Genomic DNA, 26,603 nt, shown 5'->3' with positions numbered 1-26,603 from the left:
GTGATTTTTAGGTGTCTCATAATATTATATCCAAATATCGATCCAGGTTGCAGATACTAACAAGATGAGCTGATGATAATATTCGGCGCTAAAACAATTTTATCGGTTGAGTCTGACAACCCATGCAGTCATGCGCAATTTACCGTAGCAAAGGGCAGATTCGTATAGCACGTGAGAATCGATCTACAGTATATTCATCGTCAGAACAAGTTCTAGGTTGTTTCGAACAGCTTCATCATTATCAATACTGATGCACAAGAGAAGAGCTTCGTAAGAGGAGACTTTGAAGGCAGGAAGATTGTACTAACTGTTCAGTGTGTAGGATGGACACAGGCCGGTGGAGTCTGCCTGTGTACCGACAGCTCCCGACGTAAATTCAACCGCACCATACTGGCTGTTCCACGTCAGAACCGGACATGTTTCTGAGGAGAGAAAATGAGACATATAAATTCCTGTCACTTTTAACGCAACATTATCTTTGCCTCGCGCTTTTGACTGTTTCATATAGACAAACAAACAAATCTACACAGAAAAAAATATGATTATTGAATCAATTTGTTATCTTCATGGTTACCTTTCATGCGTATTAGAGCTAGGAACTTTGATTTAGGGTCCAGATACAAAACATTTCATACGTAAAATTTTATCTACAGCTGGCAATTTCGTTTTAAAAAAGTATTCCTTAATCACGATGTAAATTACCTTCTTTTTTTCTTCAGCCTTTGACAATCTTAAATTTGAGCTGAAATGTGATATTTTTGAATTTTGACAAGAGGTTTAAGTTTTGAGTTTGGGTCAAGTGTTGTGATTTTAGCAGCCGATATATGATTATTGCTTCCAAGCTGTAGTAATTGTAATTTAAGCTAATTCTCTCTGACACCTTTTGATTTGATTTAATTTGATTAGATTTGATTTATTTCCCACAGTATTCCATCACTAATATATCAATAAGATGAAATTACAAAACATCAACAAAAACGTAATAATGAACAATACATTTAAGAACAGTGCTTAACACGAACTGACAAAAATAACGCAATATACCATTTCGGAGGGAAATGTACAAAAACAACAACAAAAGCAGAAAAGAAAAATCATAACTTGCAAAGAATTTAAGTGGGTTACCAATTGGTGACATAATGCCGAGAGGTACAGAAAATAAAAATGATTACATTTACTACAATTTTATTCCTTCTTATAGTAATTACTTATTTCTATGACGGTTCTCGAAGGCATCAGTCTTTATACTTATGCTTCTTACATTAGTAGCATAATAATCATTCCATCTGTTCTTCGTTTATTTGCTCCTTCTTTCTGCACAGAAACTCACTTGTACTCTGGACGACGATCGAGGCTGGATCCATGAAGCCGCCGGAACTCTGAGCGCGAGAGACGAGAGCACTCTCGATGAGAGTCATTTGTGCTGCATCTTCGCTGGTGTCGTTCGTGAGAAAAATGGCCATTTCTGCCACGACGCTCCCAGAAGTTAGTCTGTCAACCCGGGTCTCTGGTGGCGCAGCGAACTCAGGTGTGTTGTGTAAGCTGACTTCAATCTAACCGTTATTTTGACCAGAAGTATAAAATACAGTCAGTCTTAAGGTTGCAATGCACACTCTATATCAACTATCATGAAGTTTTCGTAAGATATCAAAAAGGTACAATTATGATTCACGATTTCGTGACTATGAACTGCAAGGAACGATGGAAAATATATCGTGATTGACGCAGCTTAAACCTCCCTTTAATCCTCGTCTCTGAAAACTGTGACGACAACATCAAATGCGAGATATCTTCATGCACACCGAACTCTGATTTCGACATAGCATCAAATGCACAGAGGGAAGAAAATCATACTTGGCTTACGTAGTTTTCGATAGACTCAGCAGTCTGTTGGAAGTAGGCCGAGTTTGGGTCCGCAAGACTGTCGTTATACTCGGCATCAAATGACGCTGTCACCACGAAGTTATCAATGTCTGGAGTAAATGAAACAGCGAGAAAACGTGTCATGTTCCAAACACTGCGTAACGGTGAAAACGATCGAACAACACTACATCAGTGTAACACTTCCTCACAATTTCTCTTATTCAAACGGAGAGCCCAGGACGGAGAGAAGGAAAAGACATAAGAAGGAAAACAATGATGGTAATGAAGAACAAAGAGGAATAGTGAAGGAGAAGAACAAGAGACAATGTATGTAGACAATAATAATGACAAATTAAAATAAGAAGATTGCCGAAGAAACAGAAGAAACAGATTTTTAAAAAAAAGAAAGAAAAGCGACATGGGAAGCAGCAAATAGAAGATTAGGGAAAGGGCATGAAGAGCATAAAAACAAGAGAGAGGGAAGAGAGAGATAGCATTAGCCCTGAAATGGTCTTAAAGAACCTTTACATAGACTGTCAAAGATGAAATATATACATGCTTTATGCAGTGAAACTCATATTCTCAAATAACATTAAACCAAAAATGCAAACTTCCCCCAAAATGGGCTTGATCATTAAGAATCAAGCCACATTTTTATTTTAGAATAATATCATCCTATTCTGAAAGACAATAAGTCCTTGACATGCCCCTCTCCCCTCCCCTCCCCCCCCCCAAAAAAAAAGGGAAATTATTTCAAATCAGTTATACTCTGCATACCAATCAATGTTAACGTCGCCTTGTCTGTTTCAATCTGACTGCCGTCACTGCCGTACCCGATGCAGGAATAGAAAGCTTGGTCCCCGACCCGCGTCGCCGAAATCACCAGCGGCGATCGGTCGGCCACATTGGTCAATATCCGATCGTTCTTCGTCCAGTCGAAGCGGTCGACGTTCTGGAACGAGCAGGAGAACGACGCACTGGAACCAAGGGCAATCTCAATCGATACTGGCTCTTCGACGATCTCAACAGGTTCTGATTAGAAGTGACGTAAAACATAATTATATGCTGATAATGCCTTCTTTTGTCGGTATACCCGCCCATAGTGGTGCTTCATTAAAGTGGGAATTCCATTCATAGTTGTTGTTGTTGTTCTTTATTTTGGGTCATGCAACATGTTAGAAATTAATTTGTCAGAGTTTGATAAAATTTCCTTCATGAGCATATTCGCATTCATGGATACATTTTTCCGGAGGACGGAATAACCTGTCATTCAACTCGTGTGTTCCCGTGCAGACGTCAGTTTGCATGAATTACAATGTAGTTACACTTCCAAATTGAACTAGCTAAAGGCAGACATTTCTGCACTGCAGAACATCCTTAATTATTGAGATATGCATGCAATTTACTATACAGGTAATTGTTTAATATTGATATTATTATTATTATTATTATTATTATTATTATTATTATTATTGTTATTATTGTTATTGTTATTATTATTATTATTATTATTATTATTATTATTATTATTACTATTATTATCATTATTATTATTGTCATTATTGTTCTTCTTAGTATTACTATTATCATCATCATCATCATAAGCCTTTTAGCTCCACCCACCATTCTCCATGACGACGGTGTTGCAGTTGACACCTGTGTGAGTGGGCGGGCACTCGCACTGGTAGGAGGTACCGGAAGTAGAACACGTTCCCTCATTTTGGCAGGGCGAAGAGAGGCAAGGGTTGACCGCTGAATTGGACAGATGAATGACAGGATGAAAGGAAGGAAGGAAGGAAGAATAGTAAAATGTGATGATTTTCTTTCTTTACTTTCATTAAAAAGATGCAATAACTATGCATATATCCAAGAGAAGTGCGGGTGGTCTTGATGGTAAAGCACTATCACTTATGCAAGCCCAAACAAAATACAATAGTTGTGATATGAGTAGGCTGCAGATAGCAATCTTCAGTTAGTGTCGTGTTCTTTACTGCCATCTAATGTTCCCCTTCAGCAGCTGTTCAGTAAAAAGAAAACCCGCACGATTCAAACAATATCAAGCCCCTGTTGTCCTATAAATTGCCTAAGAGAAATGAATAGACTAATATGGATGCATCTGCTGCATAATGTTTCTACTCGACCCTAGTCCTCTCTCGACCTCCTTACCAACACAGATCACACCATCTCCGCCATAGCCGTCGGCGCACACGCACTCGTAGCTGCCTACTGTGTTGATGCAGTCGGCGTTGGCGTGGCACGACGAGGCCGACGTATCGCACTCGTCGATGTCGATGCACAGCGTCGAGTCGTCATTGTCCGACGTGGTGGTCGTGTACCCGCTCCGACACCGGCAGGTGTAGCTGTCGATTTCGTTGATGCAGTCGGCAACACTCGGACATGGGCTCAGAGACTCACAGAGGTCAAAGACTGGAGAAACACCAGATTGAAGAATCATAAAGTGTATCGGTACAACAACGGATGGACTCGACCATTTTACAAACGAACTGTTGAAAACTTGAATGGTTCATGATTTGCCAAGCACCAAGAAATTATCAGATGCGTCATGGATCTGAAAGTTCTCAGACAGTCCTGGTTCGACAGGATGGTTTCACGGGAGCGACCATTCCATTACTTTTTCCATTCATTGAAGTGATCTCCGCCTAGAAAGACACAACTGAGTCTCAATTTACTTTGCTTATGTATGATCGAGAAGTTATGAAGCATTAGTGTTTAATCTCCTTAAACTTTGAAGCACTGCCATTAGCCATCATAATTGTACACTCTACGTTGATAACCTAAATATTCTGAACTACACAAACTGTAAAAGGTTTATTGTTCACATACAGGAAGTTATGTTTAACAGAATTAAACTCAAATTACTAGAAATGCTTTTGTACTTGGTTCTACAGAAAACCCAAAATGTTACAACGTGGTTTATCTGTACGCAAAATACTTTATATTTTCTTTAGAAAATAAAAAGAAATCGTTACATTTTAGCCAATTTTTCAATTTTAAAGCAAGCAAAGAAAGTAGACGAATATATGTCGGAGAAAATTAAAGGTTTTGTATCTAATATCAATTGGAATTGCATCTAATATCGGACAACTTGCTTTTAAAAACAAACTTGTTTTTTGTTTGTTTGTTTGTGTGTGTGTGTTTGTTGTTGTTGTTTTTTTGAATGACCACGTACCGGCAAGCCAACAAACTTTCAAGTTTACTTCGCCTGCGTTTATCAGTGTTCTCTCTCTTTGAGCGCAAAGAAGGTAGAATGATGCTCACCACCACAGGTAAGGCCGTCCCCGGAAAAGCCGTTAAGACACTGGCACACGTAGGACCCGTCCGTGTTGGTACATGACGCGTTGGTATGACAGGGAGGTACGTCCGTCGAACACTCATCTATGTCTGCATATAGGATTTGATATAGAGAGAGTTGAAACGTCGTCAAGTAGGTTTCTTTTTCTTTCTTTCTTTTTTGATAGTGTCTTCATGAGAGGCCATGAAATCTTACATTTATTGTATGGAATTGTATATAGTTTTGCTTTCGTACGGTACTGGTACAAGTATATAGTATACATGATGTAAATAATATGTACATGTGTAATCATGTGTGTATGTGCGTGTATATGTACCGTATGTGTATGATATTGTATGTATATGCACATGAGTGCGTATATGATTATGCATAATGTGTATAATTTATATACGCGTATATGCATGTTTATGGATATGTTAATACGTATTTGTATATTACGCACATGGAGCTTCGATGATAAAGTTGTGGGAGCGTAAGTAAATTTTCATTTTCCCTCCGTTTTGTCGATAGATTTCTGTATTTAACGGGAATAAAATTGAAATAGGCCTACTCATGAATACTTTTGATTCTTTCAAGATCATTTTTTTTTAATTGTTACGACACAATAGCACGAGAAATTCTAGTCATTTTCCTTCATATGACCAGCAGGGAGAGGTCTTCTCTTAGGTGACTTACCATCACACTCTCCTCCATCTCCCCGGAAGCCTTCCCTGCAGACACACGTAAAGCCTCCGTCCGAATTCACGCACTTCTCATTCTCGTCACAATCGTGCGAGTTGTCCGCGCACTCATCAGTGTCTAAAAAAGAAAAATGAAAGAGATTAGAATATATCAGATGTTTCTTTAAACTAATCTTTAGCCGTTTCCCTTAGTTCTCAGAAAGCAAAATAAATGCACACTCATACATATACATACAAACGCATAAAATAATTCGTTGGTATTAAAATGACGCATAGAGCTAACAGAAGTCAAATGCAAACCGATCGAGCAAGTACATTAGTGCAAAAATACATCTTTGGTAGCAGAGGTTAAGATGTGTTCTCTTGATTACTGAATATGGTGACTGAGCTATATCATTTAAAGAGAGAGAGAGAGAAATATATATCTTTACTGGCCTACCATCACACACGAATCCGCTTCCCTCGTAGCCTTCCTTACAGACACAGATGAAACTACCGTTCGAATCCTGACAGTCTGCATTTACGTCACAGCCATGGATATCACCCTCACACTCGTCAATGTCTGCAGGAAAATGAGTGATGATCTATGTTAAACAAACAGCGAGAGACTTGAATGTAGCCTAGTCATCCATAGTAGGTAAACCCCGTAAAAAGTCAGCCAAACAACCAACCAACACAAGACATTGCAGTTCGTCTTTCATTAGATGACGCTAATTTTGATAGATGTAGGACTCAGGGAAAACCAAAATTAGCCGGGTATATCAAATGCAATTATGGTCTTCCATGATCTGCATTTCTCATATAGGCCACAAATCATATCTTCATATCGAAATAGTCTACAAGCAAATGGGTTTAAAAAAAAACCAAACACACACACACACACACACACACACACACATGGGAAGGTTGCAGCTCGACTAGCCAAATAAGCTTGATAAAGTAATATCCTTCTCTTCCTTTTTGTATAAACTCAGTGATGTCGTAACAGATTGTCTATCAAAATTTTTGAAAGAAGACTCCGGTTCTCAAATACTGTACATCTAAGGCCGCATACATTTATTTGTATGGGAAGATTTCGTAAAAATGCAACAAGATAATCATGATGCAACCCTTCGATCTGTCACCGAACGATTTCTAGTGGCCTTCTGACGTTTCTAGTTTGACGCGTACCATAGATGACTATGGAGCCTCTTCCACTACCCCCATAGTGCTCAAATTCCTCCTTTGCACTCACTTAGACACTGTACACCATCTCCCGTGTAGCCCGTCCCGCAGGCGCACGTAAAAGATCCGTCAGTGTTGGTACATACAGCTTCAGAGTGGCAGTTAGAACTCCCGGATGTACATTCATTAATATCTGGAGGGACAAAGATGACACGGGGGAAAAAATAGAATGGTATACGAGTAAATGAAACTAGACATATCGCTACGGCGACTGATATGCCTCCGCCATAATGCATGGTTCTCCTAATAGGTCTATAGTACAATGTCTTGACAATGTGTGATGACAGTTTCACACAATTGGCAAAATATTAAAATGACAGGTTTGACACAAATGTGCTGAATGTTCACTTTCCTAGAACTAGGTTCAATTGGATGAATGATTAAAATGTCAGAGTGCAGGTATTTGGGGAACTAATGATTTTTACTTGACTTTTGACCCTTTTATAAGTTTATGCAATGAGTAATTTTCAAGGTATTGAGAAAAAGTATAATTTCAGTATCAAATGGAAAAATAGCATTATCTAAACCTGGCCTTTGACCTTTGACCTCACGATTCCAAAGAGAATCACTGTTAGGTTGAACATGCATAAATATGTAAGTTTCATGATGATACCTTGAGTTATTTTTGAGATATGGAGGAAAAAGTGCAATTCAGCACTTTCACTTGACCTTTGACCTTTTGGCAAGAAACTTCCCACAGAATATATATTGGGTAATACATGTATACATCAAGTTAAAAAAAAAAAACAACCTTCAGGCATTGCAAAAATATAAGGAAAGTAGTGATATTTTGAAGAGTTGACCTTGACCTTTGACCCCCTGACCTTTGAACCATGACCCCCAACTTCCCTAGATAATCACTGCCCATTGGAACAAGCATATATACTAAGTTCCATGAAGATACCTTGAACCATTTGCGAGATATGGAGAAAAACATGAATTTTCAACCTTTTTTTCCACAAAATAACCTGTTACCTTTGACCTTTGACCCCGTGACCCTAAAATCCAAACAAAGTATTATCCCCCCAGGATATACCCTCATACCAAGTTTGATGTAAAACCACCACACGGTTCGTGAGATATCGACAAAAACAAAACGGGACGGACGTTCGTACGGACGGACGGACGGACGTACGGACGGACGGACGACCCGAAAACATAATGCCTCCGGCCGCTTCGTTGGCGGAGGCATAAAAAATATGTCACTATACAACGGGTAAAGCAAAACTAGAAATAGACAGATTGCCTCTATATGTTTTGCATGAATAATAGGATGATAATCATTATAGCAATTATGATTGTAGTTGTGAGAAGTTAATATGAGCAATTTATACCCCAACGCACCATATAACACCGTTATGATACAAAACAAATCAAGGAGTTCAATGAAATGTTTTCATGAAACCGTTATTTTGGTAGAACGCGTATGAATACATCAGGCAAAGTGATTATGTCGTATCTCAACTCATCTATCTAGCTTCACACGAATTATCTATTCCTAAAACAAGAAGAAGGAGCGATTTTATGAGAAATATAGATGTAGTTAATTCTGATTGTTATGATACTTGTGTGCACAAACCAATCGGAGAGTTCAAGATTGACGACATCATTAATTTGCATATGTGGATCAATTGCGACCAATTCGCTGTGCTCAAGTGTTACACTTGTGTACGGCGGCGGGGCTGTGTGTAGTCAATTGCAATGGTCCTGTGGAAGTTATTCAATGTGCACTCGTCGTCGCCATGTCGGGCGGGCCTGGGCGGGCTTTCGGACTGCCAAAAGTTATTTTATCCTATTTTCGCATTCTCGCATGTACGACCCTTTATAGTATGTTTTTTCAGTAAGAAGATATTTAAATATTTGAAAAAAGCATAAAAAACACAGATATGTGTTTAAATTGTTTGTATCAAAGAAATGTTTTTTGTGTTGAAGTAATAACTTTGTAATTCATTTATCCTCTGTAAAATTATGTTGCTTCGAGAAATCAATAAATGCTATCATTTGGAAAAAAAATTTGCGACCAATTTGTTAGTATATATAACACCAAATTCTGTAATAATCCACAACTTTATTTCAGGTCGAGTTTTGGGTGGAACTTCGCCCATTTTGGTTCGACTTATATTTCATTGATGTCAACAATAACATGGTGGGAATCTATTCGCACTTTATTCTTAAAAAAGAATACAATTTAACTTTCTGTTATTCGATCTCACCATCACACGTCTGGCCATCCCCAGTGTAACCAGTCCGACACACACACGCAAAACCTCCCTGTGTATCCATGCAATCCGCGTTGACGTCACAATTGTTCCCGCTCGTTTCGCACTCGTCGATATCTGGATAGGGGGATAGTGGTTGAGGAGTCACGATAGCAAAGGGGAAACCATTGTGATGTAATAGAAGGTTTGTTTCTTGTCTGTTTCTTTTGATCAAAACAGGAAAATTTGAATTGTGTAAACACTCTGGACGAGACAGCTAGCAGCAGTTGCATCGCTACATCTGCAGCATAATATTTCCTTATTCGTTAATAGAAAAAAAAAACACACTTTCACAAGTACTGAAAGAATCTCAGGGATTGGTGCTCAAAAATCGAGCTTTCTTGAAAAGGTCGTATCGAATTCAACTTATCTGCAATATTTTGATGCGACTGGTACGTAGTACAAACGAAGAACAATTTTCGTACATTAAAGTGCCATTTCATGTCGATAATTAAAATCATGTCAACTTTGATGTCCATTTGCATGGAACGAAAAAAAAAAGATGCAGATTTCGGCATGATTTTATTTTTCGTATCATACTGAACGTTTTTGACGAGAAATTTATGTTTCCAGCCTTCGTATAATAAACTGAAGCTGTCAATGTGTGTCTTTGCCTAACAGTAGGTGGCGCTATGTGACCATCCCGATGTATAAGTTCCGCGACTACAAAGTACTTTGGTTAAACTCACTTGTGCAATCTATGCCATCTCCGGAGAAGCCATCTTTGCAGGCACACGTGAAAGATCCCGGGATGTTTGTACAGGTAGCATTGGAGTGGCAATTTGAGGCACCCGACGTGCACTCGTTGATGTCTGGGTGAAATGGAAAGGGATCATGGTATAACGTGGTGAACAAGCCCGCTGAAGGTTCCAGCAAATTCTCGTAGCTCTAGCTGCTTGTCCCATCTGCCCAGTCTTGGGCGATGCCAATGACAGTTAAACGTGGGGGAGCTACTGTACATACTAGGCCTACGTCTAGCTAACAGAACTTACTGATCCTCTACCCTAACACACAAACATTCACACAAAAGCACACACACACACATACAAACAGACACGACCCCGGCAGAAGGGACGGGGGGGGGGGGTTGAAGGTAAGAGATTTTGACAGAATTTCTTCTAGAGATGACGTTTAGCAATGCGACACAAATGGGGCACAAACCATCTGAGTATACTCTTTAATTCATACCGCAAGAAAGCTTATAGTGCTCATGGAAAGGTAAAGAAATCAAAACGCATGTCAAGGGATGGCAACGAGTTAATGTGTTCACAAACAGCTACCATTTATTTTTTAAATGACCCATGTCCCTTCATCCCACCCCCCCCCCCGCAAAAAAAAAAAGTATTTATGGATGTAAATATATATATATATATATATATATATATATATATATACAGTATATATATATATATATATATATATATATAGTGATGACGTCATATTCACCGTCACACGTGACTCCATCTCCGGAATAGCCTTCTTCACACCGGCAGCTGAACGAACCATCTTCGTTCTTACACACCGCATTCTGGCTGCAGTTATTTTGGCCGTCTGCGCACTCGTCAAAATCTTTAAACGGACAAGGACAAGGGGAAACAAAACTGGAGTAAGTCTTCCCTAATCAAGAGAATTAAAGGACAAGTTCACCTTCATAGACATGTGGGTTGAGTGAATGCAGCAAATTAGTAGAACACATCAGTGAGAGCTTGAGCAAAATCGGACAATCCGTTAAAAAGTTATGAATTTTTGAAGTTTCTGCTCAGTCACGGCTGGATGAAAAGACTACTATAGCTTGTGATGTCACATGAGTACAACGCTATAAAGAAAGAATAAAGAAAATTCAACATATTTCCATTTTTCTCGCATAACAAAAGAACACTCGACTTCTCTCTTTCAGAAGGTAGGGGGAATAATATTACCCTTAACATACGTCAGTAGCAAGTCGAAGAACTGTGCACTTTATTCAAAAAGTAAAGTTTTGTGAAAAACTCTTTTTATTTTCCTTATATAGTTGTACGCATGTGACATCATACACTGAAGTAGTCTTCTCTTCCAGCAGTGACTGCGCAGATACTTAAAATATTTGTAACTTTTGAACGGATTGTCCAATTTTCCTCAAACTTTCACTGATGTGTTCTACTAATATTGCTGTTATTCTCTCAATCCTTACGTATATGAAGATGGACTTGTCCTTTAATCACTTGAACCGCTTCAATATGTATCACCTAAGCCCAACGTCGTCCTTTTTACTTTGAGATGGGGAAATAAGTATCGGTTGTTGTTTAGAAGCTTCTCCTAATCTTGGCCCTAAATATCGTGACGGATGTGACAAATTTCTCAGTCATGTCATAGGCTGATTGACTTGAGGGACAAACTATGAGGCCACTAGCACAACGTTCATGGAATTAAATATTTTTTTATTCTATGTACCCGCGAGTTTCTTCTAACGTTGTTATGATGTAAGTTAATTTATGCATGCTTTCGGGCAGGGTATGTTCGTGGCAACCCGGTGGTTTTCTAGGAGCCTACCTGGGTGTGGCGTGTGTAATGTAAATGTATACACTGTACATACTTTCGGGCAGGGTGCATCCTTGGCGTTCCAATGGCTTGCCGGAAGTCCGCTGGGGGCCTGCCTGAGCGTGGGGACGGCGGGTGAATGTGGTTTGCTAATTTCTAGATTTTCTGTCCATGGGGCCTATTAGTATTTACGAATTTCCTTTTATTAGCTGTACATTGCAATGTGGCTGTGCGCGCGGCCTTGTCGCTGTGCTCAAATGTTACACTTGTGTACAGCGGCGGGGCTGTGTGTAGTCAATTGCAATGGTCCTGTGGAAGTTATTCAATGTACATTCGTCGTCGCCATGTCGGGCGGGCCTGGGCGGGCTTTCGGACTGCCAAAAGTTATTTTATCCTATTTTCGCATTCTCGCATGTACGACCCTTTATAGTATGTTTTTTAGTAAGAAGTTATTTAAATATTTGAAAAAAGCATAAAAAACACAGATATGTGTTTAAATTGCTTGTATCAAAGAAATGTTTTTGTGTTTAAGTAATAACTCTGTAATTCATTTATCCTCTGTAAAATTATGTCGCTTCGAGAAATCAATAAATTCTATCAATTGAAAAAAAAAATATTTTTTTTTTGCGTCATCAGCTATTACTGCAAAGGAGTTTTAAAATTTGCCGGTGACCATTAATTGATATTCAATTTACATTGAAAGATTATCCGATTATTCCAGTAATACAGACTGACAAACGGGCCAATCATTGTCCCGTTTTTCTACGGACAAAGTAACTTGTCAACAACTTGATGACAGCTATCAGGGATTCCTTAATTTCTATTTCTCTAAAGATTAAGGGAAAGCATGCATCGGAATGGCATCTATCGTTATTGTTAAATAAAAGGCCTTCTGTTTATTCGTGATTAGTTCAATCTGGACTACAAAACGTCAAATTCTCTCCTCTGACTTAAGTGTTAAGTTGATGATGTTCTCTCACATTTGAAGAGGCAGAACAAAAAGACACTAGTGTTTAACAGACACCAGGGTGAATTATGCAAAATGCAGAAAGAAAGAAAGTATTGTGTTGCACAATAAAACTGTGACCAGTCCAAACAAATCAATTAAAACCAATCAAACTCACCAAGTACGGTAACGAGAAGAAGGCAACTCCCGATGTTCCCGCTAGCATCGGCAGCCGTGATGTTGACGACCGTAGTCCCGATCGGGAATGACGAGCCTGAAACGGGGTCACTAATGGGATTCGAGACCGGGATATTGGAATTGTCCAGCGCACCGGGCTGGTTCCAAGAGACGGTAGCACTGTTCCGATTGCTCTCTGCAGTTACTTGTATGTCAGCGGGACACGTCAAAACTGGAGGCTCCTCGTCTTGTCGTGTAAAGAGGGTCAGGATAGATCCACCAGGTATTAATGTATTACACTTATTTTGAATGTTAATAAAGTGTATCAACTCATATGTATGTAAATTAACTCTTCAGCAATAACAAAATTGTTATATTTCAATCTTTATTTATCAGCAGTCTTTATTCCTTAGATTGCAAGTGTATGACTACACATCGACTAGATGTTCATGGTAGAATCTCATGAACATCATCATTCGAGCGTTCGGATGATGATGATGGCAAAAATGTACTATGAGTAAAATTGCACTTTTTGAAACCCGAAAATGTTGCTAGAATACCGCTGCTCCCTCTCGCGCGGACGTGTTTATGTCAAACCACAACTTGTGCGTCAAAGCAAATATGAAAGACTATCAATAAATTTAACTTTAAATGTTAAAATGTTGACCATTCAGGCGACTCACAAACATTCTGTTTGAATGTGATGAGTGCATTTTGATAGACATTTTTCTTGAATTTCTGTTTTGGGATGGACAACGTGTACAGACGAAGTAGAATGATGGATCACGGTACTGATAAATTGAGCAAAGTAATACGCGTATCGTCTTCCTGATGCCCAAGAGAAGAGAAAAATAAGGGCAATTCTCTGTCGTGTAAGCGTGGCGTCATTAATTCGAGGATACCGTAGGAGGCTGAGAGGTGGGAACACAATGCCATTTTAACAATTATTTCTGTCACACCTGACATTAAGCTTCAGGATTTCTATATCTTTCAGTATTTTTGATAATGATGATATTTTTAATATTATTAGTGTCACAAGAGTTCATCCTAGTTGCTCTCTTGTGGAAAGTTATCCGCGTATGAAGGCAATTATCTCCGAGGACAACTACCCCTGGCTAAATAATGGTTAGTGAAAAGTGTAAAGTAACGATTAGGATTAGAGTTAGTTATAGGGTTAGATTTTGGGTTAGGGTTAGGATAAGGTTCGATATCAGGATTAGGGTAAGGGTCAGAAGAAGGGTCTAGGGTAATTGCCCAGGGGGTAATTACCCTAGACCAGTTATCTGTCATAATGTTCGAATCTCGGCATACCTCGTACTGTGACGTATACGGAACAGTATCCGACATTTCCCGACCCGTCCCGAGCTGTGAAGACGATCTCGTAGGTGCCCAGCGGGATGACCACGCTGTACGTGTCGCTGCCATTGACAATGGGGTTGGAATTGTCTTCGACCATCGGCGTGTCGATGGTCACATTGGCTCTATTGCTACCGGGGTCGGTTGCCGTCACGATGTTGTCGGCGCAGGTCAGAGTAGGAGGTTCCACGTCTAAGAGGTTAAGAGTAGTAAGAAGTAGTCACGGTGGTAACTAATCACGTAGAACAGAGTAAACATAATACGTTGATAGATAGATATGACAGCATTATCACTTATTTCAAGAACAGAACTGATTATTCTGTAATTGTTGATTATTTGTATTCGTAGTTGCCTTAGATATTTGTTCTCTTTTGTTAATCGTAAAGCGCTATGAAACATTTTTGTTTTAAGCGCTATATAGTAAATAGTTATTATTGTTATTATTATTATAATCATCATTGTTGTCATTTTTATCATTACTAATATCATCATAATTATAATTTCTGTTATCATCGTTTATTAGCATGAAATTACATTTTTAGGACTGTTTTATCAGATTATGGTTTTATGGTAGGGTTTAGTATTGAGACCCGTGAAATTAGTACATGTAATTCACCAGCACACACAATCATGTAAAAGAGGAAGAGGATGTAAGAAACAAAATAACTGTACCCCACACTCTGATGTCGAAGGTGCAGGAGGCGATATTGTTGCTAAAGTCGCTGGCCACTACCTCGACCGTGGTCCTGCCGATAGGAAACCTGGTCCCCGAAGCGTACGAGACTTTACTTATTTGAGATTGTCCGGAGTTGTCCTGGACACTCGGGTCCTCCCACGTGACTGTGGCATAGTACTGTCCGGGTTCCGTTGTCACGTTGAAGTTGTCCGGACACGTGACTTGAGGCGGCTCGACGTCTACGCAAGCAGAAAATGGAGAAGAGAGACATCAAGTCATTTGGGCAAACCAGAGAAGGAAAAATGTGGTGGAATGGAGAGGGAATGGGGCAATGAAGAGACAAACGGGAAAGATGGTATTGAGAGATATTGAGAGATGTAAGGTTGTGAATGATGTGTGGAACATTGTGGGGGCTGGGCGCCTATGAATGTTTCTACAAATAAATGACGTTTCATCATCATCATCATCATCATCATCATTATCATCATCAGAGAAAAAAAAAACCTGAAAGGAGGAGAAGAAGGAGAAAGGTGAGGAGGCGAGTGAGGATAAATGCTGGAAGGAAGTGGAAAGTAAGAAACAAGGAAGTGCACATGGAAGTGGAAAGGAGACTTTGGAGGAACGAGAAGACAAAAAAGCAGAGACAAAAGATGGACATGACGGAGGAGGAAAAGTAAGGAGAAGAGAGAAGCAACTCAAGAAAATTGGTGATGAAGAAAGTAGAAAGACTATGACAAGGTTGCGAAGGAGAAACAGGAATTTGTGATGTTGGTCGACGGAGAAGAGAAAAGAGTAAATATCACTGCAATATCACTTTGACAACAATATTCAAGATGATTGCAAAAAGAAAAGTTAGCCTTCCTTTTGGTGAATCAACACGAAAATTTGCCGACTTTGATGAAAATACCGTAGTTTGGAAAATGTACTACATTCAATTAGATATAGATTCAATGTCAACGTTTTCATGATGTTATACGCATCATCAACTTCCGTACCTTGCACGGTGACATAGACGGAGCAGGCCGCGCTGTTTCCGGCTCCGTCGACCGCCTCGAATCGCACGGAGGACGTGCCGATGAAGACGCGGTAGGACGGCGGTAAGTTGATGCTGATTTCTCCCGAGTTGTCCGTGACATCGGGGTGATCGATGGACACGTCCGCGTAGTTCTGTCCCGCTGAGTTTTCGGTGGTGATATTCCCCGGGCAGACAATCACTGGATCCTCCGTGTCTGCACGATTTATGACAACGCAGAGTACAATGCAGCAAACACAATGACAACCTTTTCAAGAATATAGGCCTACGTCCTCTTGTTTTCGAGATGTTAGAATTATGGAAAAGATAGAGTAGGTCATACATTGAATTTTAAAACTGCACTGAGGACTAACCAGAAGTGTAAACCTTTGATTCGTCAATATACAGGTGATATATTACACACACACGATCAAACAAATATAGGCCCTACTTATATTAAAGGTCGACACCAAACTTTTGGTAAAAGGATAGTACAGTATTGGTGGAGATGAAGATTGAGCTTTTTTTTTTTTTGCGAGATACGAAGAAACTACTTATGAAATGTTACAGAGCACACCATTCTAAGAGGATTTTCAAGTTTATTTGATGAAAATCAGTTTTGAAATGGCCGAGATATCCAAAAACAAAGTAAATCAAAGCGATCCTAATAAAAGGCGGGTCCCACCTTTTATTAGTATTGTTCGTTTTGGATATCTCAGCCATTTCAAAACCAATCTTCATCAAATAAACTTCGAATTCCTCTTGGAATTGTATGCTCTTTCATATTTCATTAGAGTTTTTTTCATTATCTCACAAAAAAAGTTAGAAACCTGAAGCCAGGTTTCAACTAAAACTATACCATCCCTTTAACGTTAGATAAAAACGTTAAACACCTATAAATTTCATTTTTGTCATGACCCGAAAAATCAAGAAAAACAGAAAGTAAATTAATTTATTAGAACATAGGACAAATAAAATAAACCTTGATTATCATATGGAAACTGGCATGTATAATTTAGTGCTTGAAATGCAACGTCATTTATGTGCGTAAGTTCACTACGCCTATCATATTCATGAAATTAAAACATTATCTTAACACAGGGATATACCTAGTTCTACCACTGGATAAATAGAATTTGGCCGTGTAATTTTGATTTGAGAAAAAAAGAAATGGTTGGCCGATTTTGGCCATAAAAGAGACTGAGTTTGGACATGGAGACTAGCGAAAATCTGTCAACCATATATATACTGTATATATATATATATATATATATATATATATATATACCGGGTGTCCCAAAAAAAGCGGAACGGTGGATTTTCAGTACCTTGCGGTCTAAAAGTTATATATCTTTTGACATCATTAGAAAGAGCATCTTCCGCAGAAGACTATGATACCAAAATCATTACATTTGGTTCAGTACTTTTTATTCTACGCCAATTTCTGAAAATACAGTCATTGTCAAATTTTGCCGGATTTTTGCGACTTATGATATAATAATTTGAGTGCGACACGCTATCCATACGGTGAATATTGTGTAAGCTCGGTGATCCATGTCAACAAAAGATACAGCTTTCACACTGAGCACGGCACGGGCCAGGAAAAAACAGTGTGTGTGTGTGTCTGTGTGTGTGTGTGTGCGCGCGCGCTCCCAATATGAAAGCGTTATCTTTTGTTGACATGGATCAACGAGCTTACACAATTCACAGTATGGAACGCGTGTCGCACCCAAATTATTATCTCATAAGTCGCAAAAAATTGAAAATGACTGCATTTACAGAAATTGGCGTAGAATAAAAAGTACTGAACCAAATTTAATGATTTTGGTATCATGGTCTTCTGCGGAAGATGCTCTTTCTAATAATGTCAAAAAATATATCACCTTTAGAACGCAAGGTACTGAAAATCCACCGTTCCGCTTTTTTTGGGACACCCGGTATATATTTATATATAAAAATAATTGTCATCATTACTGTGATGATTTATAGTCAAAGTTCCCTTTCTCTACCTTGAAGGCAAAAGGAGATCGAATCTCAGTGACTACAGAAGACATAGACAAACGCCGACACAGATAGTAACTTTCGGACACACAGGTCGTTAGGGTCCCCAAGGATCCACCCGTTACAAGAAATTATCAGTTGGGATTCATCACTTCATATATTGTTTCTTGTATCATTTTGCGTCAATAGATTAGCTTTGATGATAGACAAATTGTAAGGTTTTCAAAGCTATCTTTCATACTGCTACCTCTATGTTTGGTCCATAAAGAACCGTTTATAATTTCCTTTCCCAGAAGATTTTTCTCTGTGACTCGTGCTCATGATATAACAAAAAAAAATAAAATCCCTTAGGCTTTCCAAGACCATGATGTGATATTCACGCAAACTGAAAAGAAAATCGTTCGATGTGGTAATTTCGTATGTAAAAAATGTTGGTAGCATTACTCACACGACAGTCAAAGTCAAATATTTACATTTTAAATAATGTTTACAAGTCATAATATTCAATGACATGGCAACGGTCAAACGGACATAATTTTCCATATTCAATTGATGTACAATTCAGTCAATATTTATTTTATTTTCATCAAATTTTCTTTCATGTATTTCTCTTACATGACTTTTGTTAATATCTTTCCCTTTCCAGTAAATTTTCCAAATTAAGTGTCGTAAGTACACCTTGCTATACGAGGCGATATTACATTATGGGCTTTCGAATATCGGATAGGCACGCGGTATCCCAGAAGTGGGGAAAACCCACTTCTATTATAGTACTCTAAGGGTCACGGTGAAAAGGTCACGATAAATTTTCACAATACATGTACTTAGTAACAGCTGCATGAATCGAGCGACCATTTTGTGAGTGCTTCGTAGTGCATCTCTCTTTCGTTGGCTAACTCTCAGTACTCTACTTGGGCATAAAAAGTAAGACCACATTCAATCTAATTTGTGTTCGCACCTTCCTACAGGCTGAAGAGAGAAACAGATTGTGATTCCATGCCTAAACGTACTTCGGAGCAAAACATGAACTAACAATATCAAACCCGGAAGTTCAGCAAGCTGGGTAAGCATAATGAAACGTTATTAGCACATGCGTGTTATATGTGTGCTTGGCACGTAGTTTTACAGAAGCAACGAGAATTGATTCAGCTCGATTTGTTTAGTTAACACTTTGTACAACATTTGTACCTCACAATTCCACTAAATCATGGATGCTGAAATTTAATCAAGGCTGATTACAACATGAGCCAAGAATTCATTTGTTTTTTCCTTCAAAGAATTCACAGCGAGGATTATATGGGTTATGAGCTGATGTGACAGGCTCGTCGAAACATATAAGACAAAAGGCCCCAAGTGCAGATAACCATATCCATGGATTCCTGTTAAAACAAAAAATCCATAAATGATAACAAAAAAATCCTGTCAAACGTAAATTCTTATTCTGATGACAAGTTTAAAACCTAGACCAAAAAGAGGAGAAAGGTCTCTAATTTTGGTTAATGAGTGAGAAGGTGATAATATTTTTCTTCTTTTCTTCTTTTTTTGTTTTTGCTAGAACTGATCTTCTGTATGTGGTAAAAACATATCATTCATTGAAGTAATCACAGATGAAGGTACATGTATGAAAATAAATGGATTGATGTTTGGCTTTGTAAATTATACATTCTCATTTCGGTTGCCTTTGTGAACTTATAGTGGAAAGAATGTAAGAGAGCAGAGCTGAAACGTATTACTAGTAAATGATGACATGATTAATGTCAAAGTGTACATGGTAAGCAGTCCTTGTCAAACGTTAGTGTACAACTTTCACACAATAATTGTAATGGTAAAGCATTCGATGTATTGCTGTTAAAAATATTGATAACGCCGCTGAGTGGTTCCGATTTTAGGTTATGTACAATTGAGAAAGTTGTGAGAGTTTTAATCTGACGTCATCTAGGGGAAAACACTTTAATATAATTTATAGTGCAGTGCGAAACGACAATAGATAGCTTCAGAAAAAGGAATAGGAGTGGGGGTGGGTGTTGGCATAGCACTGGACTGCTATAGATGACGTGTCCCTACTTCTTTTTTTAATTGATGGTGCGTGTATGTGTGCGTGTGTCTGTTTATTTGTGTAGTAGAACTTACTTTCATATTTTTCCACAAAACATCACTGATGTAAAACACGCTTTAATTAGATACCTCTTGCTTGATAATCATATACGGCCTTTAAAAAGTAACATCGCATTCTATCTGATTTGAGTTCGCACCATCCCGCATGCTAACCAGACAACAAGTTGTAGAATCTGTTCCACATTAAGAAATCTACGTAGACCAGCAATTTTAAGGCTGAAGTACAACTTATTTGGCAAACATGGTAATTAGACACTATATTCACACACGCATAGTACCTTGCTCCTAATTACGTCTTTCGAATTAAAAAAAAAAAGAGAGATCTCGCGCCAACTTTCCCTTATCTGTCTGGCGAATACTTATCTTAGTATTTTTGATACATAATCATGTTTATCATTATGTGTTTCTATTACTAATGGGCAGACAACCACTATGGCGGCATTTCATCAAATAAGCAGCCAAAATCTGGAGTGCCCTATCTGTCTGACACTTTTCAACCAACCTAAATCACTGGCATGTTCACACGCATTCTGCAAAGACTGTCTGGAACGCATCTTTCAAACTCAGCCCAACCTACGAACTCTTACATGCCCTGTATGCCGGAAGGGAACATCTGTACCCAGTGGAGATGTAGCTAGGTTACAAACAAACCTACCGCTCTTTTCTCTCGTGGATGAAGTGAAAACCAAGAATCCAACATGCACAGTTTGTGAGATGGACGAAAAGTCGCCAGCTGTGTCCTACTGTCAAGACTGTGCGACATATATGTGCACATCATGTGATAAAGACCACTCTAACTGGAAACTATTCTCCACCCACTTAGTACTAGATATGAGCGAGGTGCTCTCTGAAAGAGTTCCGCTTAAGAGGCGACAAAAGTGTAAGAAACACCCTGCTGATGATCAAGACTGTTTTTGTACCGGATGTCGGGAGTACATCTGTTGTAAGTGCGGAGTGTTGGAGCATTTGCAGGAAGGACACAAGCTGGAAGAAGCAGCCATCCATGAAGAGAAATTAATCAAAAATATCAAGGACTTGAAAGAAAAAACAAAAACAAAGACCACAACCGTTAAAAACCATATCGAGTTCATAGCGACACAACGCGATGAAATAACAACTACGCTGAGAAAGCTCAACGATGACATCGACAAGACGTACGAGGAATACATGCAACTATTGTCAGCCAGAAGAGAAAGGCTGAAATGTGAAGTAAAACGATGGTCTGAAAAATTTAAGAACGAATTACAAGTTATGGAGGAAGAGAGTCGGCAAACAATCAGTCAAATAAACGCCATGGAAGAGCTTGTAACTAACGGTATTAAGGTACCGCTGGAGAAAGACGCCTTGTTTGCACATGACACGTTGTGCGAGAACTTGAAGAGCTTTCTGGGACGAGATGATCCTGACGCCCAATCACCAAGAGGTGTGACAGAACGAGCTCAGAACATTTCATTCAGTAAACACATAAAGGTCAATGAACTTTGTCTTGGAGAGCTGAAAGGTTACATGTGGGGTCTCAAAACAGACGTACAGCTCCCTCGCAAAGACAACATGAGCTGTATGACTCCTGCACCGGACGGTCAGATGGCGGTGGGATCGTGGCTTGGCGGAATCCATCTCTACTCCCCTGATGGAAAGTTTCAGAAAACGGTGTTGAAGGATGTCAGTGTCAGTAAAATTGGATTCCTGTCTGATGGTCGAAGTGTTGTATATGATGCAGATGATAAGATATCACTATACACCCCTCAGTGGGAGAAGCTTAATGTCACGTTTGAGACGACTAGTTACGGGGAAGGAGTTTTTGGTGGTCTCACTGTGGACAGATATGACAATATCTATGCAGGTAATAGAAACATCCAGGTATTTACCACACAGGGTGGCAAGGCTGTAAGGGATATATTGTTTGATGGATATTCAGCATGGCAATTATTCTCCTTTCACGTCGCGGGGAAGCTGCTACTGACGAATGCATTCACTGTTGTCTGTCTTGATGGTAAGGGAAAGAAGGAGAATGTCTTGACGAAGGATGGTATGTCTGCCTATCCAGCTGTTTGTCGAGATGATTCGGTCATTGTAGCCTGGGTGAAGCACATGGAGGGTCTCGTCAGTATCGATCGATACACGAGAGATTTGGAGCACATGCACAATATCATCACTGATTTCAAAATACAAAAATCAAAAAGAGGTTGGTACTATCTACAAGAGTTTGAGAGTGGCGAGATAGCTTTCTGCACTCCAGATAGACTCTATACATTTGATCCAATATAATGTGGAAATGTTAGTATCATGATTGAGGATTATGTGCTGCAGTTTAAGGGATATTCTAAGTGGAATCGTATGCAATGTCAATGAAGTTCATGCTGGTCACGGGCTTCGCATGTCATGCTTGTGCAACACCCACCAACATGAATATTCCAGGGCCTACAGAAATTTTTCAAAGAGAGAGAGAGAGAGTGTGTGTGTGGGGGGGGGGGGGGGGGGTGGAGGGGGAGTAACTAATAATACGAATGGGAACAGGGACGTCGGAGGGTGTGGGAGGTGGTGTCCCCCTCCCAGACGAGGGAGCTTTTGCCTTTTTAGAATTAACATAGTTTAAAGGTTTTTGATGGACAAAGGATCCCCAGCTTTGTCCTACTTTCAAGACTGTGGGGGAACTACGTGTAAATCCTGTGAGAAAACACTCTCTGTCTGGAAACGGATCAAGCGGGATACAGACGGGAAGGGAGAAGGGTTTTAGAATTGCCATATTGAAGGGAGGGTATAGTATTGGTGGAGATGAGGATTTGGCTTTTAACTTTTTGCGAGATATCAACAAACCACTCATGAAATAATACAATAGCATACCATTCTAAGAGGAATTCAAAGTTTGTTAGATAAAAATCAGTTTTAGAATGGCTGAGACATCTAAAAACAAAGTAAAATAAAGCGATCCTAATTAAAGGTGGGACTGCTCTGTTTTGGATATCTGAAATATTTCAAAACCAATTTTCATCAAATAAACGTTGAATCCCTCTTAGAATTACCTTACTTTTTCATTAAAGAACAAGATCACCTTCATATACATGTTGATTAAGCGAATGCAGCAATATGAGTAGAACATATTAGTGAAAGTTTGGGGGAAATCAGACAATCCGTTCAAAACTTATGAATTTTTAAATTGTCTGTGCGGTCACTGCTGGATGAGAAGACTACTACGGTGTATGATGTCACATGCGTACAACGATGTAAGGAAAATGTAAAAAGAATTTCACAAAATTTAATTTTTTTTTCAATAAAGTGCACATTTCCTCAACCTGTCACTGATACTTAGGGTATTATTCTCCCTGCCTTCTGAAAGAGGCAAGTCTTTTATTATGTGAGAAAAGTGAAAATATGTTGAATTTTCTTAATGTTTTCTTTATATCGTTGTACACATGTGACATCACAAGCTATAGTAGTCTTCTCATCCAGCAGTGACTGAGCAAAAACTTCAAAAATCCATAACTTTTGAACGGGTTGTCCGATTCACCTCAAACTCTCACTGATGTGTTCTAATAATATTGCTGCATCCACTCAATCCACATGTCTATGAAGGTGGACTTGTCCTTTAATTTTCATTAGAGGTTTCTCATCATCTCACAAAAGAAGAAGAAGAAAAAGTTAGAAACCTGAGGTTAGGTCTCAAGCATAAATATACGGTCCCTTTAAGTGATTTAGAGCATATCTTTTTTTTTTCTTTTTGTGTGTGTGTATGTGTGGAATATTTGGAAAATGTCTTAATTCCCCAAGTGTAACAAGTCTATTGAGGTAGACCTAGAGGGAGAGGGGGTATCCCCCTTCCATGTATACATGCAAGAGCGATTTTCCATTATTGGATTGGAAATTAAACGGTCTGGGCCCCGTTTTATCAAAAGATAAAATCAATTTTACATTTCCTTACCACACAGACTGCCATATAGACTTACAGTTAAAATCAACTCTATAATCGATTTTAACTCTTGCAGGACGACAAAAGAGAAATCATAGAGAGAATTCTACATTTTTCTTTTTATGAAAAGTAGGCCCTACAAATCTTACAAGGCGTACACTCTCGGTGTTAGAATACGTGTATACAGAAACGATTATCATAGCATAATATTAGAGATACACTATTTGTGTTGTATAGTTTATATGTTTCTTTCTCCGCGCGGTTCACTTTCAATTTCTTAATCAATTGTCACGAGAGACTAAGGTTCCTGCTCTATGTAGCATGATATGAAATGTGGTTGTGCTTGTGAACAGGTGAATTTGTGTATCTTTTAATGTCTCGTAAAAGCAGTGATTTCGTGTTCGATTGTGCCTTATCTAGAAACACTGTATAAGAACAAGTATAGAGTTGACATCATTTCCATGTACACGAAAAGTTAACGTGTATGCATTCCGCTGGGCAATGGGCCAGGAAGGAAGATATAATCGAGTCCTTCAACTGATACCACCATCGCTATTGTTTTACTTTGGAAAGGAAAGTAATTAGTATATTTCTATCTATATTCTTTACTCAAGTAAGCGTTATGTACAGTGTATATAATATACTATAATACCATTACCATGTATTACCTTCTTATGGATATAAAATTATTTTAATTCAATTGAATTAAATACCAACAGTACGCCTTAAACCAATGGCAGCTGATCAATGTGAAGGGAAAGAGAAACTTAGAGAATTTGACATCGATTCTGTCGAAGTATTTACACAAGAGATACAATAAACGGGATGAATTTGGGTTCACTACCCTTTCTCCTTTCTCATTATTACACACAAACATACACATACAATTTTGATGATATTTCTCGCCTTTTTTAAATGCCTTCGCCATTCGTTATTTTGTAAACAGCAAAAATGTGGTGTTTTTTTTTACCCTTGTATCGATCAAAGATAATTTTTTATTGAATCTTGATACTCCCTTGAACATACAAAATGACTTATACAAGTGTATTGACATTTATCACATAATAAAGCGCATGATTATGACAAATGACAGTTACTGCAATGCCCCTGTACAGATAACGGGTAGTGCACAATTAGAGATAATATGTAATTGCGCTGCGATTTATTCACTTGAATCATAATGTAACAACATTGACATGGTATAACTGTCGGGGTATTGTTGCCCACTCACCAGGAACTTATGCGCCCCCTTATATGTGCATGACTTGGGTATATTTTAATGTCGCATGTAAGCGACATATCTATCTTTCTATATAATTATTTCTATATCTATCTATCTTTCATATGATGTTGATATTGACATGTGTCTTAAGCAGCAGCCTCGTGCAAAACGCTTACTGGTATATAGTACAACGCTGTGACGGCATAAGACAATTTAAGAACCACTATTATTTGCCATATAGAATGTTCATATAACTTGAAAAATGAAGATCGCATGATTAGAAGTAATGCAAATTACGTTTGCATTATTACGACTGTTGAATGGCATGTTGTCTCAAAGTTTGCATTAAATTTTTTAGCGTTGAGAAATTTGATCATGTATCGTATGGCATTTCCATGATTTACTATACAGCATCGGTGTTTGTCATCAGTACAAAAGACAGAATATTGAAAGTGTATAGAGGATACCTAACCACAGCTTCGTCACATTTCTTCCTCTCGTTTTCCACTTCTCTTCTCTCTCCCACCTCCCCCCTTTCTCTTTGTCTCTCTCACTCTAGATCCTATATAGCGTCTCTTGCTGTTCTTTACATAATGATCATCATGTTTATGTTCGTATGTGCACCTACTTGTCTAATGAGTGACATAAAACCGTTGGTCAATCAACAATTTTGTTGTCTTGTGTGTTTTTTTCTATGGACTCAAAAATTTATAAGATCACTTGTAAAGTTTTGAATTTTGTTTTGCACCAGGCTTTGTGAAAATATGTGTTTATTTTTGAGTACGTGTAAGAAGACGAACCCAGACCAAATAATGAGCCAAGAACTTTAAAACGTCATGGCGTAGTCTTTAACAAGGGGCACGATCACACACCCACACACTCACACGCACACACACAAGTATACACACGCACACACACACACTGACATACATGCATATACATTAATTATCAAGGACACTATACTGAATGTATTATGTGAACAAAGAAATTACAAATATATATGCATATATACATAATTCAGATGCTGGATAAGACCAACAAAAGAAACTTATCAAATTCGATTATGCATACGTGTTTTTATGCCATGTTTATATGAAATTCTCACCTTTCCAGTAGAGATTCGTGACGTGCGTTCGCTCTTTTATCTTGTGTGTGTGTGTGTGTGTGTGAATGAAATTATTCGTTTTCAACACGTAGAGAAACAGGCTTTTACGCTTGCCTTTAAAACAAATTAATATATTTTTGGGAATCATTTATTTTTTAACACATGGCCACTAATACTGCGGTGAGAGAAAATTGTTATGTTCCGACATAATATGCACTGTGTTTCGAAATA

General features: G+C 38.6%; 2 protein-coding genes across 2 annotated transcripts in view; one reads left to right on the top strand and one right to left on the bottom strand.

Annotated features, from left to right (window-relative positions):
• Positions 1-26,603, bottom strand: part of LOC139745480 (uncharacterized) — a 37,128-nt gene that overhangs the window by 9,058 nt on the left and 1,467 nt on the right. Inside the window, exons 3-19 of the mRNA XM_071655872.1 lie at positions 16,006-16,239; positions 15,007-15,249; positions 14,290-14,526; positions 12,980-13,225; positions 10,785-10,907; positions 10,028-10,150; positions 9,294-9,416; positions 7,091-7,213; positions 6,296-6,418; positions 5,852-5,974; positions 5,143-5,265; positions 4,030-4,290; positions 3,487-3,615; positions 2,641-2,895; positions 1,864-1,973; positions 1,331-1,553; positions 309-422 (exon numbers count right to left, since the gene is read on the bottom strand). Coding sequence (XP_071511973.1) covers positions 309-422; positions 1,331-1,553; positions 1,864-1,973; positions 2,641-2,895; positions 3,487-3,615; positions 4,030-4,290; positions 5,143-5,265; positions 5,852-5,974; positions 6,296-6,418; positions 7,091-7,213; positions 9,294-9,416; positions 10,028-10,150; positions 10,785-10,907; positions 12,980-13,225; positions 14,290-14,526; positions 15,007-15,249; positions 16,006-16,239 — 2,913 coding nt within the window. The remainder of the gene's footprint in view (positions 1-308; positions 423-1,330; positions 1,554-1,863; positions 1,974-2,640; positions 2,896-3,486; positions 3,616-4,029; positions 4,291-5,142; positions 5,266-5,851; positions 5,975-6,295; positions 6,419-7,090; positions 7,214-9,293; positions 9,417-10,027; positions 10,151-10,784; positions 10,908-12,979; positions 13,226-14,289; positions 14,527-15,006; positions 15,250-16,005; positions 16,240-26,603) is intronic.
• Positions 20,571-22,578, top strand: LOC139745466 (uncharacterized). The gene has a single exon (XM_071655855.1). It carries the CDS (start codon positions 20,571-20,573, stop codon positions 22,404-22,406), a length of 1,836 nt encoding a protein of 611 aa, XP_071511956.1. The 3' UTR covers positions 22,407-22,578.

The sequence above is a fragment of the Diadema antillarum genome, unplaced genomic scaffold, assembly GCF_040938485.1.
Source record: "Diadema antillarum isolate AM-2024a unplaced genomic scaffold, OU_Dant_1.0 seq00001269_RagTag, whole genome shotgun sequence".
Classification (NCBI taxonomy): Eukaryota; Metazoa; Echinodermata; class Echinoidea; order Diadematoida; family Diadematidae; genus Diadema; species Diadema antillarum.
Note: the sequence above shows the minus strand (reverse complement) of the source record. Positions and strands in the feature narration are given on the sequence as shown.

Coding starts and splice junctions, on each gene's coding strand:
- LOC139745466 (XM_071655855.1), top strand. CDS start 20,571: ATGGCGGCATTTCATCAAATAAGCAGCCAAAATCTGGAGTGCCCTATC.